The sequence below is a fragment of the Capra hircus genome, chromosome 11 (assembly GCF_001704415.2).
Source record: "Capra hircus breed San Clemente chromosome 11, ASM170441v1, whole genome shotgun sequence".
NCBI classification, from domain to species: Eukaryota; Metazoa; Chordata; class Mammalia; order Artiodactyla; family Bovidae; genus Capra; species Capra hircus.
The window spans coordinates 103,798,947-103,812,920 of NC_030818.1; the positions used below are offsets into that span (position 1 = coordinate 103,798,947).

General features: G+C 62.3%; 1 protein-coding gene across 2 annotated transcripts; it reads right to left on the reverse strand.

Moving 5' to 3' along the window:
• Positions 893 to 12,990, reverse strand: TMEM8C (transmembrane protein 8C). Of its 2 annotated transcripts, XM_018056156.1 has the most exons (6): positions 12,409 to 12,990; positions 8,777 to 8,891; positions 8,410 to 8,558; positions 5,839 to 5,955; positions 5,102 to 5,253; positions 893 to 4,885 (listed from the first exon to the last, which is right to left on the reverse strand). In XM_018056156.1, exons 1-5 carry the CDS (start codon positions 12,700 to 12,702, stop codon positions 5,104 to 5,106), a joined length of 825 nt encoding a protein of 274 aa, XP_017911645.1. In that variant the 5' UTR covers positions 12,703 to 12,990; the 3' UTR covers positions 893 to 4,885; positions 5,102 to 5,103. The 2 variants fall into 2 exon arrangements, with proteins under 2 accessions (XP_017911645.1, XP_017911644.1); XM_018056155.1 differs by having other exon boundaries at positions 893 to 5,253.

Consider the following 13,974-nt stretch of genomic DNA (forward strand, 5'->3'; position numbering starts at 1 on the left):
GGAAACAAAAGTATAAGGGAAAGGCGGCATCCTACCGAGACCTGAGGCCATTCGCCTGTTTTAGCTTACGTTACCACCTTCTGCTCATTTACACGGTGCCATGACGGTCCTGGCTTGACCATGTGGGGACAAGGAAACCCTGCTGCCTGACGTGGAGGAGGAGCTGATGATGCAAGCGTGAGGTCTCCTCGAGAGGAAGAAGGGGGTCTTCTCCCCCCCACACTTTGCCTTTGATTGCAACACTGCAGCCCACTACGCTCTCGGGGTGCGGCTCCCTCTCGCCCACCCACTCGTAAGCCTCCTAAGCGTCCTGCTCTCCTAAATAGCCGTTCTCTCACTTTGCCTCTCTCTGAATTCTTCCTGTGCTGAGATGTCCTGAGCCAGCGCTCCTTGGAGCTCCCGGGACGGGTCTCGGTGATTTCCGTGGCACCCACGCCAGCGACGGGAGCAGGGACCGTTCCCCTCTCAGCTGTTGGCACCGTCTCTCCTTCAGGTCAGCAGCGGTTTTCTCGCCGCTCTGAGGAAGGGTGCAGGAGCTCAGGGAGACGGTTACACTCGGAGTGCGGAACTCGGAGTGCGGAACTGGGAAGCCATCCCCGGAGAGGTCCGAGGGCCAGGTGTGCGCAGGCCCACGTGGTTCCGTCCACTTGCATTTCTAGTTTCGGCCTCAAACCTGCCTCTTCCGAGCAGCCTGCCTTGCTTAATCCCTTCATGCATAATAAACGCTTGTTTTGAAGCATTTTGTTTCCTTGTCAAATGGGAGTGTTTGGGGGTGAAAGTCCCCCGAGAGTCAGAGTCCTCGAGAGACTCCTTTTCTCCTCCGTGACCGCTGATGATGACAGCGACACCATTAAATGGTGACGTTTAAAGAAATACTCTGCTGGTGCTCTGCGTTCAATAATCTCATTTAATCTTGGAAAAACCCACGCGAAGTGAGCGCTATTACAAATGGACGAATTGAGAGGGAGAGGACCCGGGGGACTCGGCGAGCCTGCCTGGGGACGTACTGGGGAGCTATAGGTGGGATCCTGCCTGCCTCCCAGCGCCCCTGGCCCCACCTCCCGCCTCCTGCTTCTGCCTCCCTCCCTTCATTCCCAAGCCCTCTTCAGTCCAGCCAGCCTCTGACCTAATTCACCCTCATGGGCCTGAGCGCCGGGCGGGGAGAGGCTGCCGCTCCTGGTCAAAGTGGGGAAAGCGGGCGCAGGGATGGGAAGAGCCAGGCTCCAGGGCACAGAGCCTTTAGAGGGGTGGCCAGATCCCTGGGGGCATGTGCCGTGTGTCTCTGCGGACCCCGGCTCTCAGCTCACAGCCGCGCTAACCAGCTAAACTGCAGGCCTGAGTTTTACACCCCGGGGCTTCCTGCCGACTCTGCAGAATCGTCCTGCCCACATACCTGGCCCTCCTCCCTGCAGCTCCTGCCGCCAAGACCCTGCGGCGGAGACCAGGGCGAATTCCTGCCACAGCACCAGCACCCAGCAGGCCTCCCCTAACTACAATCGCAGCAGCCCCGCGCAGCAGGAGGAGGAACAGACCGGGATGGAGGAGATGGCGAGCCGCAAAGCCGTTTCTAAAAAGGGGCAATAGAAGTTTTGGGTTTCAGATGGTCTTCCTGAGGAAGAGAGTAGCAGAGACAGGAAATCTCAGTAGCAGACATGACAAAGGCTACAGGGTGCAGACTGCCCTCAGACGAAAACACCTCCGCCTGTGCAAACAGAGGACGCCCTGGCGGGGGCCCGAGCCCTCCCCTCGCCATGCCAGCCTCGCCCCAGCTCCTGGGGGAGGCGGAGGGGCCCGCTACAATAGCCTGTTTTGTCTACGTTGTTGCGAATGTTTATAATACTTCTCCGTTTGGGCCGCCAGAGGTGTGCGCCACGCCCCCCTCCTCCTCCCCCGAGGGGGCTGCGAGTGTGCTGGGGAGAGGCGGCCATGTGCCTGGGCCCGGGGCATCCGTGTGCTCGGCAGGGCATCGGCTACTCCGCAGGGTCTGGAAGCCGAGCCCAGGCCCCGAGAGGCCAGTGTGGGCCTATACCGGCCCAGCCCCCGCCTCGCCCAGCCCCCACTGGGCGCTGCAGCTTCCCTGACTGTGTCGCCTGGGTGAACCCTGGGCACCCAAACCCACGTGTCCAGGGAGCTGCCCATCCTTCTGCAGATGCCCTGCCGTGTGGGGAGCTGCTAGCCGTGGGGGCTGGATGCCCCATAAAACACAGGACATTGGGTTACATTTAAATTTCAGAGGAAGAGAGTCATTTTTAGGTAGGTCTCCTGCAAGCGTGCCCCAAATTTAAGACACACTGAGGCAAGATAATCATCTACTATATGAAATTCAAATAGAACCAGGCATCCTGTATTTTATTTGCAACCCTACCCGTGTGGCTATTGACGTTCAGATCAATTAGACTCAGCTGGCATTTAAAGAGCCAGCTCTGCTAGGCGCGTTTGAGAGGCTCATGGGCCTGTGCGTCCGGCGGATGCTGCCTGGGCCAGGGGAGTGTCTCCACCGTTAAAGCGAGTTCCGTGGCACGCCACCGCTCGCGGCCTCCAGTGACATCTCAGAGGACGTTTTCAGGCACTCACTGTTGGAAGTCTCAGGACTCGGGGGACCCCAGTCCTCCCTGCCTCGGGGCTGGGTGGGAGAGGCAGTCCTGTCTGGAGCCCAAGGTGGCCCGGGATGGCCTGGGGTGGGGCGCTTCCTGCACCAGGACCTGAGTCTCAGATTCCAGGGGCCTGAAGACCCCAGGAGTCCCTGACACTGGTCGGAGGTGCTGGAGCCTGAAGGCCATTGCACTTGGTCCTCGTTGGTCTTGGGGTGTGGAGGAGGCTGCCTCTCTTCCCGGTCCCCTTCCTGGGCACTCCCCTCTGACCCTTGGGTAGACCCCTCCGCCCCTTGGGTAGACCCCTTCGCCCCACAAGATGCCAAAGTGTTCCTTCAAGCCAGAAGAAGACACCTCTGGGATGTCTGGCAAGACCCTGGGCACCACTACCAACTCAGTGGTCTGTGCCCAAGGGACGAGGGCCAGCTGCCACCTCCCCGGCCATCAGGGTCCTCATCTGCAAAGTGGGCTCAGGACCAGCCCCTGGGACCCTCCGAAGGGGTCTCCGCGGGGGCCAGCGGTGCTCAGGAGGGGCGCAGTCGGGCCTGGAGCCCGAGAGGCAGACGGGGCTGAGGCCTGGAGCGCGCCTCCTAATTGTCCATGACTTACAGACTTGGCCAGGCTCCCAGACGGCCTCATAAATCAGGGCAGCCGCAGTGAGCAGCCTGTGGGTGCAGCCCCTACGCGCCTGGCAGGCCCCTGCCTCCTCCCTGCTCGGGAGCAGGCTGCGGCCTCCAACTTTCCAGGCGCTGCATTGCCGCGGGGCTGGGAGCCGGGGCGTGCTTGCTGGGGGGGCCCGGGGGGGCTGGGCGGGAGGTGATGGGTTGGGGGGATGGTCGGGGGATGGCGGGAGGCAGTGGGCAGAGGCCAGCCACCTTGCAGATTTATGGAGTGATGCTGCCTGGCTCCCCCGACCCGAGCGGCCCCCAGAGCCTGTCCTTACCACCTGGTGCTGAGCCGTGAATCTCCCCCTGCAGAACTGGGAGACGGGACCAGAGGGGCAGACCTGAAGTCTCTTCAGGTGTGTGTGAATGTCTGTGTGTGCACACGTGTGCTCACACCCCCATAGCAAGCCCGAAGCCGATCAAGGCGTCACCTGCCCGCCCCTGGGCCCACCTGTGGGGCCGTGTCTGGCTGATGGCCCTGGAGCTGTGACGAGCCAGCTCTCGCCCCACAAGGCTTGGCGAGGACCCTGAGTGCAGGCAGGCCACTTTGTCGCTAGCAGAAAGGGGTGGGGCCAGGGCCGGGTTGCGGGTGTCCAGGCCCCCCAGGATGCGGGACCCCTGGGCAGTCAAGGGGGCCCACGGACACATGGAGGCTGGGCTGTGGGGTCCGCCTGGTCCCCTGCCCTCGGGGCCAGCTCTCTACCGGCCCCTGAAGCGTGGCTGGGGTGACTTGAGGACACGCCAGGGGCTGCCCCCTGTGGTGGGCACAGACGTGGGTAGCTGCACGTCTGGAAACACAAACAGGCCCCAGACAGGTGTAGGTAACTTCCTGCCTGATGGATGTGCCCGGATCATTCGGGAAGCTGGGAGCCTCGGCTTTGTGAGGTGATGTCTGGGCGGCCAGCTCCCGCCCCCACCGCCGGGCGGTGCCAGCGGGCCCTGAATGGGAGTGGGCTGACCTCTGCACATGGCGGCAAGCCCTGCCCCGTGGGGCCAGTCTGGGGGCCCGGCGGTCTTGTTAGGGGTTCTGGACCCGGGCCCACCCTGGGTGGGATCTCGAAAGCCCTGAGGGCACTCCAGAGTGAGGTGCCCGAAGTGGTGCCAGGCCCGGTGACTGTGGGCTGAGGTCAGTGCTGCTGTCTCGAGCTCTGGGCAGGAAGAATCCCATGGACAGAGGAGCCGGGCAGGCTACAGTCCATGGGGTCTCGGAGTTGGACGTGACTGAGTGACTTTCATACTATAATCTTAACCCTACATCACTTTCCAACCTTCTCTCCCCATCAAAGTAGGGTACCTCTGTGCCTTGAAATTGCCATCTACTCAGACTTGCTTTGAGGACTGGATGAAATGATGAGGGTGGACAGGACATGGAGATGGCTTGATTCAGGGGCCTGGCGGGAAGGGCAGCAAGCGCCAGAGTGGCCTGGCTGACCCCGGCAAGCTGAGCCTAAGGGCACAGCTCAGGAGTGGGGAGACCGGTTGCCAAGAGAAAGCAGGTGGCAGGTGATGTGGGGAGCACACGGCCGGGGGCGGCGGGCAGGCCCCTTGTCGCTGGGACTGGGCGGGTTGCAGGGGGACAGATGCTGGCTCCAGGGCTCTGCAGACACTCCCATCTGCCAGGACCTTGGCCTAGGAGAAGGGAGAAAGTTCTTTTCTTTCCAGCGTGGTGCTTAGCACCCAGTACAAACCAAATGAGTGGATTCTCAAGAAGCGCCTGGCCTGTGCTTCCCGAAGCCCTGGAGAGGCCTCAGGCTCCAAGGAGGGATGTTCCTCCAGGTCGGGCAGGATGGGGCACTCTTGGCAGGCTGGGGACAGGGCAGGGCGGGGCTCAGAGCCAGAACGCACGGTCAGATGCAGGCACAGCAGAGGGTGGAGCAGTCCAGCTTGGCGGGGGCCCCTGCACTTCCGGCCTTCTTGTTGACCTTGGGCAGCAGCAGGGTGAAGGACATGGCCAGGGCGCAGTGGTAGAAGCTGTGGACGTAGGTGTAGTCCCAGTCCTGCGGGGGCGGAGCGGGACCCGTCTGCGGCCTCAGCCCCCGCCCGAGGCCCGTCTTCCTCCACCCGTCACACCCCCCCCCCGCCCTGGGCTTCAGGCCTGGTGAGACCTGGCACTTGCCGGGGTCAGCGGGCCCCTCCCCAACCACCCAGCTCGTCCCTGGGAGTCTGGCCAAGTATCCCCCCGAAGAGGCTTCCTGTCACTGTCCAGCGCATGGTGGTCTTGCCCTCCACGCCTAGACCACCGAAGGTCTGTGCTGACTCACCAGGGCTTTGCCGGTGGGGTGGGGCTCCTCCCCCCGCCATGTCTTCCCCCCACTTTCCCCTCTTCCCCCCTCCTCCAGGTGTGGCTCCTTCAGGGCTGTGCACCAACCAAGTGCAAGCTGTCTGTACCCCCCGCCCCTGGAGATGCTGGTGATGCCGGGGAAGGACCAGGCTGTGACTGAACGGGGGTGCTGGTGTCAGCAGGAGTGGGGTGCTGCTGGAGCCTCCTGGAGGGGTGCAGCCCCATCCAGCCTCAGGCCAAGCAGGCTGGGGCTGGCCAGGGCCTTTGCGGGGGGCTCCTTCCCCACCCCCTCCCAGAATACCTCGAAGAAGAAGCGCAACATGAGAGCCAGGGCCCCGAAGCAGAGGCCGGGGCCTATCTGTTGGGCGTACACGCTCTTGTCCGGAAACAGGCGCCGCGTCTCCTTCATCTGCTGCAGCTGCGGGGGCGGGGGCCAAAGGGAGAGCCTCAGGCCCCGGCCTCGGGCACTCGCACCCCGGGCACCCTCGGGGGGGGCGGGGAGCGGGGCTCGGGGAGGGGCCCAGACGCATCGGGCTCCACGGCTGCAGGACCCACGGGAGGCCCTGCCTGGGTAGGCGGACTGCGGCTGCCCTCAGCCCCTTGACCCCAGAAAGACCCCCTGCCCCATCTGCCTCTTGGAGAAACCCTTCAAATTTCCAGCCCGAGGAGACCAGTTGCGTGGTGTTCTCCAGCCAAAGGGTGACGGCGGTGTGGGACCCGCCCTCCAGCGTGACCGGAGGAGAGAGTGGGGTGCGTGTGGCCGACCCCGTGAGACCTCTGGCCACTTTCAAAGTGGACAGACACATCGTAGTATTTCTTAGACAAACCTGCCCGGCACGTGAGACAGCTGTGCCTCAGCTGGGCTGCCTAGAGTAAGACTCAAGTAGAAATTAGAGACATGGGTTCACATTCGCTAAACAGACGAGGAAGAAGCAGGTCTGCGTCCCGAGAACCCGAACCGCGAGTGCTAAAGCCAGCAGGGCGTTTCGGATTCCAGCGAGGGAGCCCGCTGTCACACACGCTCTGGGTGGCGGACACCCCACCTCCAGCGGCTCACAGAGACTGTGAGTAGCTTCCTGCTGGGTCAGGGCCGGTTTTGCCGCAAAATAAATCCCGCACCGATATCTGGTGTTCAGTTTTCTGGAATTTTCCACCACTGGTGAGGACTCAGGACCTGCAAAGTCGCAGGTGGTGTGTGGGCACGGCTAGACAGTGTGACTCTGAGCGCAGGTGCCCGGGGACCCAGGAGGCCTCCTTCAGCCCACCCAGCACCTTGGGACTCGAGGCCCCTGCCCCAGGGGGTGCCTGGCCTGGCCCCTCCCCCAGCTCTGGTCACCCATCTCTCTGCCTTCCTCTCCCTGACCGTTGCTCAAGAAGGGACGAGGCTCCGGGAGAAAAATGCACCCTCATTCCAGGAAACAACCGCCCTGGAAAAGCCAAAATAAGCTGCACATTCAATGGTCTAGAAAACACAACCTGAGCCCCAGATGGAGGGAGGCAGGCAGCCTGGGTCCCCGCGGGGCTTCACGGGGGCACAGGCAAGGGGCTGCTCTCCCGGCTAATTAGAATCCAGCCCAGAGCCAGACGGGTCAAGATTCTGGAGGAGGGACAGCCCTTCAGGGCAGAACAAGGAGCCTTTATCCCACTTCCTGCCAGGGAGGGAGTGAATTATCAGTGAGGGGAGCTCTCTGTGTTTATGCATTCCAGAATGTTAATTAACGTGGCCCTTCCTCGGGTCGAGACAAGTCAGACCCCAGCGCGCTGCCTCCCCTCGCCTCTCCGAGGGCCTCCCGGGTCAGCGTGGGGCCAGCTTGGCTTGCCCGAGATGTGAGGAGTCACAGCCTGGCCTTGCTTGTCCTGCCGTGACTTCTTGTCAAGTCGCTGACCTCCCAGCCTTGCTTTCTTCACTAACCAGACGGCAAACTAAATCCTCCACTCTCTGGGCACAGGGAGGAGGGCGGCGTTTGGAAAGCTCACCCCCAGGACTTCATTTTCCCTCCCCAGACGGCACAGTGGGTCAGTGGGCACCTTCTCATCCTCTGCCCAGCCCCACCTGGGCACCTTTCCCAGGTCTATGTCTGGTTCCCTCGAGGCACAGTTCCTTAACCCTGCCCTGGGGGCCCAGGAAGTACCCTGGGTCTACTCTGCCAAACACCTTCTTTCACCTGGACTAGTTTGCGTGGGTTTCAGTCCTTGCAGCCAGGAGGGCCCTCGGATGGGCGAGGCCTGGGGACCGTATGTAAAAGGCCTTGTGAGTGTTAGATTCCTGTGTGCCCAGCGAAGGGCCATCGGTGTTGGAAACTCCGGCTCAGGCTGCTTGCGTGCTCACGAGTGATCCCGTCTTCCTGTCGACCTCACACTACATCCTCCCTTTTCATTGGAACCAGGCTCAAGGCTCACCTCCTCCAGGAAGTCTTCCCAGATTAACCCAGGCCACTGCCAATTGACGCTGCACCTCTAAACCAGCCGTTCTCTTCAATAATAGTAACGACAGCGATGCCTATAATAGCAGCTCCTATTTGCTGAGCATATCAGAAGCCAGGTTCCATGCCAGCCCCTGGAGTGCTTTATCTCAGTTAATCTTTGAACCGACCCCTGTGAAGCAGGTACTGAACTGTAACACCCATTTCACAGATACGGAAAATGCGGCAGAGAGATTAAGTAACTTGGGTTAGATCCAGCGCTGGTGAGTCCAGACATAATACAAACTGGGTCTGCAAGGCGGGGGCAGCCGACAGTCACTTCCTGTGCGTTAGCTGAGGCCCTGTGTCCAGCCTGCTGACCCACGAGATGGGAGGTGGGTTGAGACCCCGAGAGGGAAGAGTCTCCGCCAGGAGGGGCGGCCCGAGCGTTGAGGCTCGCACATACGCACCCACTTGGCCGCGATGATGAGGATGGCCGAGCCGATGGGGCCAGAGTACACCCCGTAGCCCCAGCGGTCGTGGTAGATCCGCACGGCGATGGTCAGGACGCCAAACATCACGAAAGTGGACCGCTTGGGCTCATCGAAGTCGGCCAGCGCTGCGGGGGAGAGAGTGGGGTGAGGTGAGGGGCCTTCTCTAGACGCACGGTTTCAAATGGTTATGAGAAATGGGAGTCGAGGCACTGATGTCCTGCGTGCGCTTTCTCTCAGGGGAGCGGAGGGGTGGGCTGTCAGTAGGCCGGCCTGGGTGGATGGCGGGCAGTGGGGCATCCTGACCCCCTCGTGCAGGGCTGGGCTGCGGGCGGCGGTCACTCACCCATCAGCGAGACCCACATGCTGAGGGCCGTCCCGTAGATGCTGAAGTACTCCAGGACGTCGTGGCGCAGGAGGCAGAGCAGCGAGAGGCCGGGCCCAGCGCAGGCGTGGTGGAGCTGCGGGGGCCACGACGGAGGGTCAGCAGGGAGGCAGAGCGCCGGGGCCCCAGGCCCTGCGAGCCGGCACCTCGGGCGGGCCGCTGAACGGTCCCAGGCCTCTGTCTCCCCATCTGAAAAATGGGGGTGCTCTGAACCGCTCTCCCATAGGGTCCCCCAAAGCCCCACTGAGGTGGGGGCCCTCCCACATGCTCTGCACGTTCCCTCAGCATCTGCTCAGCTGAGGTCAGAGCCTTTTCCCTTGGGTTCCAGTCTGCTCTCCCCTGGTCAGAGTGGGGACACCTCCTCTCCCACAAGTGACCGTTCTGACCACTGAGCCTCTGGAGCCCTGGGAGGGGGGCTGGTGAGGACGCAGGCGCAGACCTGGCCTGCGAGTTGCCCTGTCCGCAGGTCAGGGTGGAGGTTGGAGGCTTGCTTTCTTAAGAAGCTCCCAGGCTGGTCTCAGGGTGCTGCCAGAAGGAAACCCATTTTGAGAACGACCGGCTGGCGACTCTCAGGTTCTGTCTGAGTGAGGGCAGATGGCAGAGACGCCCCCCCTCAGCAACCCCACACCCACCCGTGTGCAGGCGCTGAACTCGGCGCCTCGTCTCAGCCCCTGGTCTGACTCCTACGGTCGTCTCTCCACATAGACTTTGAAAGCAAAGGGCCAGTATTCTCAAAGCTGTCCACTTATTTCTGGACAACTCTCTCCTTTGGCGTACGTGTTTCATCATTTTCAGCAATATTTAATTATGTGATGTAATTATTTTGACAAGCTCAAGGGCATAAACAGTCTTGGGGACCAGCACAATGGACTCTTGGTTAACCCGGCTCAGCAGGATGGAGAGGCGTGCAGGAGGGCAGTCCACGTCTGGAGATGCCAGGGGCGCTGTGGTGGGGGGTGGGGTGGGGTCAGAGGGAGCCTTGGGTTACCTGGTGCCTCGAGCCAAGGTGAGGGCAGCTTAGAGCTTCCGCTGGCTGCAGCTGTATGCGACCTAAAGCTGCGGGCACCGAGGCGGCATTAACAGAGATATAGTGTCCAGAGCAGGGGAGGAAAGAGTGCTGCTCCTGTCTGTCTGGTCAGACCTAACTACAGGACCATGCTGAGCTTTGGGTGCCACGCCCTTTGAAGAGACACAGGGAAAGGAAAGGTGAAGGGGAGGAACCAGGTGGTGGATATGACAGGCGCAGCAAAGAGCAGAAGCTTTAGGTGGGGCCTGATTAGGGTGCTCACCCCACCAGGATAGAGGAAGGAGAACGCTTGCCCCCCCGCACGGCTCTGGCCGGCAGGGCCAGACTCTGAGAGTGACGCGGGTCCCCTTCTCCCCCAGCCCCAGCCCCAGCCCAGTCCCATCGTCCGCTGTCTCTTATGTATTCAAAGCTCCCGTAATACACGGGTCACTGTGTGGGACGGAAGACCTCATCGCTCTGAAATTCTGGATGCGGTCTGTGCCCTCGATCCCGACTGCCTTGTCCCAGCCATGACCCCAGCTCGCAGCAGAGCTGACTTGCCCTCGGCCAAAGGCTTGCCTGTGAACTCGGATTCAAGGAGGCGGGGTTTGGAGCGGTTTGGAAGAGAGCTGGCCCAGGAAGGGACCTGCCCCCCGGGCCCATGGTTCACTGCTGCGGGACAGGTGGGGCAGGTCAGCTTCAAGGAGGGACCATGTGCCCAGGAGCAGGGAGGCACTGCAGCGGGCACTCGGCCTCTGCATCTGCCAGGACGTGGCTCCGTGTGGCCCTGGCTGGGTGGGGGTGGGGCGTGGGGCTGGGGGCCTGGCAGGGAATGCATGGCCTCAGGTCCTGGCCGCGAGCTTGGAGGGGCAGCTGATGGCCCCTGGGGCCAGGGGGGGCTTCTGTCACGTGGTGACCAGAGCCCCTGGCCCATGGGGTGGCGTGGGCCAGGGAGTTCCATGGGACTGGGCGCACAGCGGGGCGTCCAGCCGGGTCACACCTTCTGGTCGGGACACAGAAGATGCCACGTGGGAGGCAGAAGCGGGGATGGTATCGGCTGTACACCAACACAGAATTCAAAGGGGAGTGATGGTGCCTCCGGGGGCTCCGGAGAAAGGGGCTGAGCGAGTCTTTGTGGCCAGAGGACATTTGTCATGGAGGCAGCTGGCCCTGTCCCTCTGGCGGGGCAGGGTGGGGCTGGTGGGGTGGGTGGAGTGGGCCTCTGAAGCCAGCCTCGAAGGCAGCTGCAGGGCCAGCTCACCCCGGCAGGGAGGGGGGGCCCGGCAGTGACCGTGGTTTCCTGGGCTGGGTCTATCGTGGGCTCTTGGAGGCGCTCGTCCCTGCAGAGAAGCCCCCTGCCTGCCTGGCCCCAGTCTCCCACCTGCCGGGCAGACCTCCTGGCCCTCACCCAAGCCGGGGTCCTGAAGGGGGGAGGGAAGATGCCGCGAATGAGCAGGGAGGGGCTGGTGCTGGGGAATCGAGCTGCCCGGGGCAGGGGGCAGGGCACCTCCCACACAGAGCTCGGGGTCACTGACCTCCCCCCGAGCATGCCGCCCCAGGGAGGTGGGCTTCAGTCAAGGCTGGGACTGATGGAGTATGCTGGGGAGTCAGCGGGGCCACTCAGGGGGGTCCACTGGGGAGGGTGGTGGAAGGAGCTTCAGAGGGACAGGGGTAAGGAGGCAGGACGGCACTAAGGCATAGAGAGATGACGGGTGGGTGGGTGGATGGCTGGACAGGCAGGTAGAGAGGCGACTGGTGATATACATGTATGGATGACTGATCAGAGAGAGTGCCTATGTAGGGAGGTGGACAGACAGCTAGACAGAAGCCAGCGGGATGGATCCATAGAGCCAGGGAGACGCACGGAGGCTGAGGGGGACGAGGCCAGGGAGGGAGGGACCCGGAGACGCAGAAAGAGAGTCCGTTCCATGGGCGTGCAGCTCCAGAAATCGAGAGGGAGCCAGACACAGACGGAGAAACAAAGAGAAGCAGGCCCAGAGGGAGTCAGTAAGAGAATCAGAGGGAGACCCGCAGGGAGGTGGGGGCGGGGGCAGGGAGCAGGGGCCAGGAGCCAGCAGCCGGAAGCATTAATAGAGCAAGAAGGACCCAGAGAGAAGCGCAGGCCCCACGGAGGGGAGACGCGCGCACGTGAGCAGGCCGTCCGGAGCCGAGGCCTGCTGCCGAGTCCCGGAGGCAGATTCCTTGGCTCCTCTTGCTCTCCGGGCCCTGCTAGCCCCCCTGCGGGGCCTGGGGTACCAGGGGGCAGGGCGGGGAGCCGGAGCCAGGAGCCACCTGGGGGGGATCGGCCAGTGACAGGAGAAGGGGAACCTTGGAGGGGCCGGGCCTGGACCGACTGTCCCTGGCCCCTCACTCACACCAACCCTGGAGGGCCTTCCTGGCCCAGACGGGAAAACTGGGGTCCAGGGAGGAGAAGGGGTCCCCAGCCCTCCCTCCTGGGCTTTTTCTTTCACCCCCCATCACTTTTCTTCATAACCCAACACAGGGAAGTGGTGAGAAGGCAGCCCCTGACCTCTGTCCCTGGGACGGTGCGCTGGGTGGACGGTGGGGTCCTCTCCCCGAGACTTACCGCCAGAAAGAACGTGGTGAAGAGATAAACCATGGCCTCCATGTGGAACCGCCTTTTGGCAGCGATGCTGACCGTGGGGAGGAAGGCCAGGCTGCTGATTGTGGGCAGGAGCAGTTTAGCCATGAGCGTCCCCATGGGCTGGGGAGGAGGGGCGGGGTGCCGGCCGCCGGGGTCCCCAGGGCAGGGAGAAGAGAGGGAGACGGACTGCTCCTTCCAGTGGGGGCCCCGGTGGCAGCTGCGGCTTAAATGCCTTGAAGGAGGCAGGGATGGGAGCGCACATGTCGAGAAGCTCATGGGGAGGGTCCAACAGCTGACGGGCCATGTGACCAGCACTTGTCTCTGTTTTTTTGGGGGATAGGTCAGAGTTGTTGATTCAGGGAGACCATACTTCTCTCCTCTGAGGCAGCAGCTCTGGAGAAAACTCCCCGGTGAGCAGAGTCCCCAGCGTCCAGCCACGTTCCACCCTGGCCCCTCCTCAGGGCGCTGGGGAGCCCAGAACTAGCAAGAACAGACGCTGTTACTTGAGTCACACAGCGGGGCAAGAGGTGGGAGAACCCAAGGGTTAGCCAGTTCCCCTGGAGAAGGAAACGGCCGCACACTCCAGTACTCTTGCCTGGGAAATCCCACGGATAGAGGAACCTGGCGGGCTACAGTCCATGGGGTTGTAAGAACTGGACACAGTGCAGTGGCCAGACCACACCACCAATCACTACAAGGGCCTTGCAGCTAAGTCTCACTTTCAACCAGCTGGTGTCCACGTCTTGCTCGCCTGCTCTCGCCCCAGACAGGTTTCCTTGGAAACTAAATGAACGAAACGAACCGTCCTTTCTGTTTGGTTACATTGACTCAAGCCTGAGGCGCACGGACCAGGAACTTCTCTATCAGGGTCCCCGAGGCAAGGCCGCCGCCAGCCCTCTCGACGTTCCTTCGGGAGATACTCTTCCCTCTTTGAAGAGCCCTGGGGGGAGCTGCCTGGCAGAGGGCCCCCATCTTCTGGCCAAGTTACCTCTGGGTGACTCCGTGTGAGTCCCCCAGGCTGACTCTTTCCCTGGAAGGACTGCTGGGTTGATTTATTTGCTGTCAGCAAAAGGACCGCTTTCGTTACACGTTCTGAGTTTCATCATGGTGTAAGGATGTCACTTGCAGCAGGACGCACAGACTCGTAACGTGCAGCCTGGTGGGATTTGCCAAGGGCATGTGACGGCTCTGCGCCCCCTTCACTGCGGTGCGGTCCTGGAGTCCCCAGCAGAGGCAGCCTCTGCTCTGGCTCCTGGAGACACCTGTCTCGGCCTGCATAAACGGACGCACGCCGGGCGCATTCTCTCACAGCCCCGGAACGGCCCTGGGAGTCGCCCACGGGTGTCACAAGGCTTGTTCCTGTGGTCACTGGGTGGCTGCTCTGGAGTTTGTTCTCCTGGGAATTGGAATTTGGAGAATGGGAAAAGTGGGGGGGGGGAGGGGCAAGGCTGAGGGGTGCCCACGCTCGCCAGTCGGTGCCTCAAGCAGAGGCTGCCGTCTTGTTCCTGGCCTTCGGGGTGCACTTGACCCACCTTTCCTTCCACCTGG

Excerpts from the sequence above, each read along its gene's own strand:
- TMEM8C (XM_018056156.1), bottom strand. The coding sequence starts at position 12,702 with ATGAGCTTCTCGACATGTGCGCTCCCATCCCTGCCTCCTTCAAGGCAT. Across the intron at positions 8,892-12,408 it reads TCACCACGTTCTTTCTGGCG|CTCCACCACGCCTGCGCTGG; the intron begins GTAAGTCTCGGG and ends TGGCCCCCGCAG. Across the intron at positions 5,956-8,409 it reads TCATCATCGCGGCCAAGTGG|CTGCAGCAGATGAAGGAGAC; the intron begins GTGCGTATGTGC and ends CCGCCCCCGCAG.